Raw genomic sequence first — 5898 nt, forward strand, 5'->3', positions numbered from 1 at the left:
TGCGCACTCCCAAACGTGCTCCATCCGCCATGCTGCGCACTCCCAAACGTGCTCCATCCGCCATGCTGCGCACTCCCAAACGTGCTCCATCCGCCATGCTGCGCACTCCCAAACGTGCTCCATCCCCCATGCTGCGCACTCCCCATCGTGCTGCATCCCCCATGCTGCGCACTCCCAAACGTGGTCCATCCGCCATGCTGCGCACTCCCAAACGTGGTCCATCCGCCATGCTGCGCACTCCCAAACGTGGTCCATCCGCCATGCTGCGCACTCCCAAACGTGCTCCATCCGCCATGCTGCGCACTCCCAAACGTGCTCCATCCGCCATGCTGCGCACTCCCAAACGTGCTCCATCCGCCATACTGCGCACTCCCCATCGTGCACCATCCGGCATGCTGCGCACTCCTAAGCGGATGGAGCATGATGGGGGGTGCGCAGCATGGCGGATGGAGCACGTTTGGGAGTGCGCAGCATGGCGGATGGAGCACGTTTGGGAGTGCGCAGCATGACGGATAGAGCACGTTTGGGAGTGCGCAGCATGACGGATGGAGCATGTTTGGGAGTGCGCAGCATGCCGGATGGTGCACGATGGGGAGTGCGCAGTATGGCGGATGGAGCACGTTTGGGAGTGCGCAGTATGGCGGATGGAGCACGTTTCGGAGTGCGCAGCATGGCGGATGGAGCACGTTTGGGAGTGCGCAGCATGGCGGATGGACCACGTTTGGGAGCGCGCAGCATGGCGGATGGAGCACGTTTGGGAGTGCGCAGCATGGCGGATGGAGCACGTTTGGAAGTGCGCAGCATGGCGGATGGAGCACGTTTGGGAGTGCGCAGCATGGCGGATGGAGCACGTTTGGGAGTGCGCAGCATGCCGGATGGTGCACGATGGGGAGTGCGCAGTATGGCGGATGGAGCACGTTTGGGAGTGCGCAGCATGGCGGATGGAGCACGTTTGGGAGTGCGCAGCATGGCGGATGGACCACGTTTGGGAGTGCGCAGCATGGCGGATGGAGCACGTTTGGGAGTGCGCAGCATGGCGGATGGAGCACGTTTGGGAGTGCGCAGCATGCCGGATGGTGCACGATGGGGAGTGCGCAGTATGGCGGATGGAGCACGTTTGGGAGTGCGCAGCATGGCGGATGGAGCACGTTTGGGAGTGCGCAGCATGGCGGATGTACCACGTTTGGGAGTGCGCAGCATGGCGGATGGAGCACGTTTGGGAGTGCGCAGCATGGCGGATGGAGCACGTTTCGGAGTGCGCAGCATGGCGGGTGGAGCACGTTTGGGAGTGCGCAGCATGGCGGATGGAGCATGATAGGGGGTGCGCAGCATGGCGGATGGAGCACGTTTGGGAGTGCGCAGCATGGCGGATGGAGCACGTTTGGGAGTGTGCAGCATGGCGGATAGAGCACGATGGGGAGTGCGCAGCATGGCGGATGGAGCACGTTTGGGAGTGCGCAGCATGGGGGATGCAGCACGATGGGGAGTGCGCAGTATGGCGGATGGAGCACGTTTGGGAGTGCGCAGCATGGCGGATGGACCACGTTTGGGAGTGCGCAGCATGGCGGATGGAGCACGTTTGGGAGTGCGCAGCATGGGGGATGCAGCACGATGGGGGGTGCGCAGCATGGAGGATGGAGCACGATGGGAGGTGCACACCTCCCCCCAACACACACACACACGCGCACTGCACAACACACACACACTAGGAATCACAAACAACGCCCTACACAGACACCCACACACACAGACAACGCTGCACACACAAATATACGCACATACTGCACAACACACACATTGCTCAAAACATACCTCCCCCCAAAACACACCACACCCACACAAACCGCACAACACACACACACACACAACGCTACAGACACACAGCGCTCCACAAACAACGCAACACACGCAACACACATACAACACCGCTCTCACCCCCCGCGACACTCAGAACATGTACAGCGCCCTACACAAACACTTGGTAACTACACACAACAACATCTATATATATAACAAAAATCATACATGAACTACACAATACGTAAATTCTAGAATACCCGATGCGTAGAATCGGGCCACCTTCTAGTTATTACTAATAAGCATTCAACAAAATCTCGATATACTGTTGTTATACATAAATATATATTCACAAACAAGAATAGTATAATAAAACACAGAGATAAAAAGAACAGCCACCTGGGGACTTGCCCACCGGAGGGCAGGAGAATCCCCAGGTGGGCCCTAACCAAAGTGTAATAATAATCCAAAGACTAAGGCTCTTAACTGGTGACCCTCAGCCAGCCGTGAGATACCCAAAACACAGCATGGACGGGCTCGGTGAAGGTGGTGAAGAAGGTGTGGATGTGTCTTATGCCCTCCGATATCTCGTAGAAGGACATCTGCCCCACCTCATAGTCCAGATACACCGCAACCCTTTTACAGGATAACATACTGTTGAAATGCTTCTCCGTTCGGTCATGCATCAGTTTTAGCTTATTGTCTATATACCCCAGGCCCCAGGATTTATCATTATTTCCGATGACGGACAGTTCTCCTTTCCTGTCCATACTGGGATAACACAGTCCCATGATCCACTTCCCAGTATTGCTGGCCTCGATTTCCCAGTAATGTCGCCCCGAAGAAAAACTCTCTGCGCTCATTACCTGGTAACTCTTAAACCTCGACAAGGTCTTCTCTCGGCGTTGGTTGATTTTGGACCAGGAGGCAGTTTTTTTGTCCCCGGAGACATAGACGTCGTTGGCCGCCGTGCTGACATCCATGGTCACGTCAGACGTCCAATGCCAGGTCTTCATGCAAACCATAATGTCTTCTAAGGATCTTTGCAGAGTCACCAAGATAAGACCTTCATCCAGCTCTTCGGGATCACACAGCAGGCTCGGTCTGCTTTTTGGAAAAAATTGGTCAGCTTGGTTTTCTTTCGACTTCTGTAAGACGGTGATGGGGTTGGATATGTTGCACAGGTTCTCGAGTAACCTTATGTTTGTGAAGAGATCGTCCTTCTGTCTTTCAACTTTTTCGAGGAGAAGGGAGATGGGTTCTGAGACTTTGCTCTCCTCCTTGGCAATCTCGTTGAGGATTGTCAGCTCCAAGTTGTGCATCTGGTACCGAAGGCTGGTGAACAGGTCGCTGACTTTGGCCGACAGATTGTTGGCTTTTTCTCTGATGGTCATCCTCTGACTTAGCAACGTCTGGGCTCTCGCATCAGTCTCTATTTTCTGTATGAGTAATATCTCCAACATGTCTTTAAAGTCCTTTTGCTTCCTGGCACAAGCATCGGCCAATGGTTCAAACTGGTGATTCTTGTGTATTCCAGCGAGACAACACGAGACACAGACACACGAAGAGTCTTCGAAGCAGTAGTATTTCAGAACTTCGTCATGTATAGCACATTTTACATCTACGGCTTTCCCAAACGTTTTCGTGGGAGCCATGAAAACGTGTTCCACCGACTTGCTGTGCACTTTCAGGTGTATACGGCAAAGTGAAGCTTCACACAAGGTACACGACTTTACCGCCGGGACAGACTGGTGGACACAGTAGGTGCAGGAGACTTCTGTGTCTTCTTGGTCTCTATTGTTCTCCACCTTGTTTTGCCACAAAATAGACTCATAAACTTCATTTCTTGGTTTTAGATTGAAGCCATGAATGTAGATGTTACCGGCATGGCTTGGGCTTCGAGAGTCTCCATCATTGGGAAGAACGTTGGAGTAGGTGGCCTCCATGACGGACATGTCCAAGGCATCAAATTGTCTCAACTAAACTTATGATTCTTGTGCTTTCTCTTTTTGTACCTGAGGGGAGGGGAAGATATCTAGGGCAAATTTGCATTCTGTCAACGCTCTACTTTGATATGCCCTGGAGCAAAAACTTTCTAAAAACAACCACTGAAGACAAGGAAGAAAATGAAGATCTAGAAGACAAGATATTTTTTTGCCCTTGTTATGTAACTGACTTTGACCCATACAGCAGATTATTGTAGATATCCACATGACATGTATTTCCATGCACACTACATACCGCATTTGGGGAAACGGAAACCAAACATTTTCCTGGTTGATAATTTTTGAGATTTCAAATCTGGTTCAAATCTCCATCCAACAGCAGAAGCTGATGGAAACCTCCGCAGATGGATCCTACAACATAGCATGGCAACCTTTCTTAGAAGCCTTCGATTCAATGACTAAGTCATCCATCCTTCCATGTAATGTAAAAATTGAATCATTTTTTGATCATGGGCAAGAATTTTTTTTAAAAAAAACACCCCAATTTCATGCAGTGATTCATCAACATCAATTATGAGACAGTCAGAAAGAAGAGCTCATGACACCTCCTGAAATGTCCATGCTTGAGGTCTCCAGAAAAGAAGAGATCGTGACACCTCCTAAACTGTCCATGCTTGAGGACTCCAGAAACGAAGAGATCATGACACCTTCTAAACTGTCCATGCTTGAGGTCTGCAGAAGAGATCACGACACCTCCTGAAATGTCCATGCTTGAGGTCTCCAGAAAAGAAGAGATCATGACGTCTCCTAAACTGTCCATGCTTGAGGACTCCAGAAACGAATAGATCATGACACCTTCTAAACTGTCCATGCTTGAGGTCTGCAGAAGAGATCACGACACCTCCTGAAATGTCCATGCTTGAGGTCTCCAGAAAAGAAGAGATCGTGACACCTCCTAAACTGTCCATGCTTGAGGACTCCAGAAACGAATAGATCATGACACCTTCTAAACTGTCCATGCTTCAGATCTACAGAAGAGATCATGACACCTTCTAAACTGTCCATGCTTCAGGTCTGCAGAAGAGATCATGACACCTCCTGAAATGTCCATGCTTGAGGTCTCCAGAAAAGAAGAGATCATGACTAGGGATGATCGAACACCTCAAATATTCGGCTTTGCGAATATTTTCCAAATAGGTCGCGGCTATGCGAATATTCGATGCGCAATATAAGTGTATGGGAAGCCCAAATAGTTCCGAATAGTTGTTATTCGGGTTTCCCATAGACTTACATTGCGCATTGAATATTCGCAAATAGTCAAAAACCAGCGATCTATTCGGAAAATATTCGTGAAGCCGAATATTTGAGGTATTCAATCATCCCTAATCATGACACCTCCTAAACTGTCCATGCATGAGGTCTCCAGAAAAGATGAGATCACGACACCTCCTGAACGGTCCATGCTTGAGGTCTCCTGAACAGAAGAGACCACAACACCTTCTAAACTGTCCATGCTTGAGGTCTCCAGAAAAGAAGAGATCACGACACCTCCTGAACGGTCCATGCTTGAGGTCTCCAGAAAAGAAGAGCTCACAATACTTTCTAAACTTTCCATGCATGAGATCTCCAGAAAAGAAGAGACCATGACACCTTCTAAACGGTCCATGCTTGAGGTCTCCAGAAAAGAAGAGATCACGACACCTTCTAAACTGTCCATGCTTGAGATTTCCAGAAAAGAAGAAATCACGACAACTCCTGAACGGTCCATGCTTGAGGCCTCTCGAAGGGTCAATGACCAATACTTACCTTCCCTAGCAGAAACTGAAAGATTGATATCCACAGAATATGGCATACGTAGCCGATAGACGTGGCCCGCTGTCTAATCGCCCTCTATTTACTTCTAGAGGAGTCCCGTAAACAGCAATGAATCCTTAAAGGGGGATTTTGCTATTTAATCTGAGAACAGCACAATGTAGGGGCTGAGAACCTGATTCCAACGATGTATCACTTATTAGTGTTTTGTCAGCAGGAGATTATCATTACTGGACTAGGTGACATGTGCCAGGCAGTCCAGCTAGTCTGTGTAACCCCACCCCCACCAGCTTCCTGTCTATCCTGGCTGTGGGCGGGGTTAAACACAGCTCGGAATTGCACA

At 50.1% G+C, this 5898-nt stretch overlaps 1 protein-coding gene across 1 annotated transcript; it reads right to left on the bottom strand.

Moving 5' to 3' along the window:
• Positions 1-2279: 2279 nt before the first annotated feature.
• On the bottom strand, positions 2280-4614 carry LOC142313168 (tripartite motif-containing protein 14-like). Its single transcript, XM_075352155.1, has 2 exons — positions 4492-4614; positions 2280-3776 (listed from the first exon to the last, which is right to left on the bottom strand). Exons 1-2 carry the CDS (start codon positions 4612-4614, stop codon positions 2280-2282), a joined length of 1620 nt encoding a protein of 539 aa, XP_075208270.1.
• Between the last annotated feature and the right edge of the window lie 1284 nt (positions 4615-5898).

This window comes from Anomaloglossus baeobatrachus, chromosome 5, assembly GCF_048569485.1.
Source record: "Anomaloglossus baeobatrachus isolate aAnoBae1 chromosome 5, aAnoBae1.hap1, whole genome shotgun sequence".
Lineage (NCBI taxonomy): Eukaryota > Metazoa > Chordata > Amphibia > Anura > Aromobatidae > Anomaloglossus > Anomaloglossus baeobatrachus.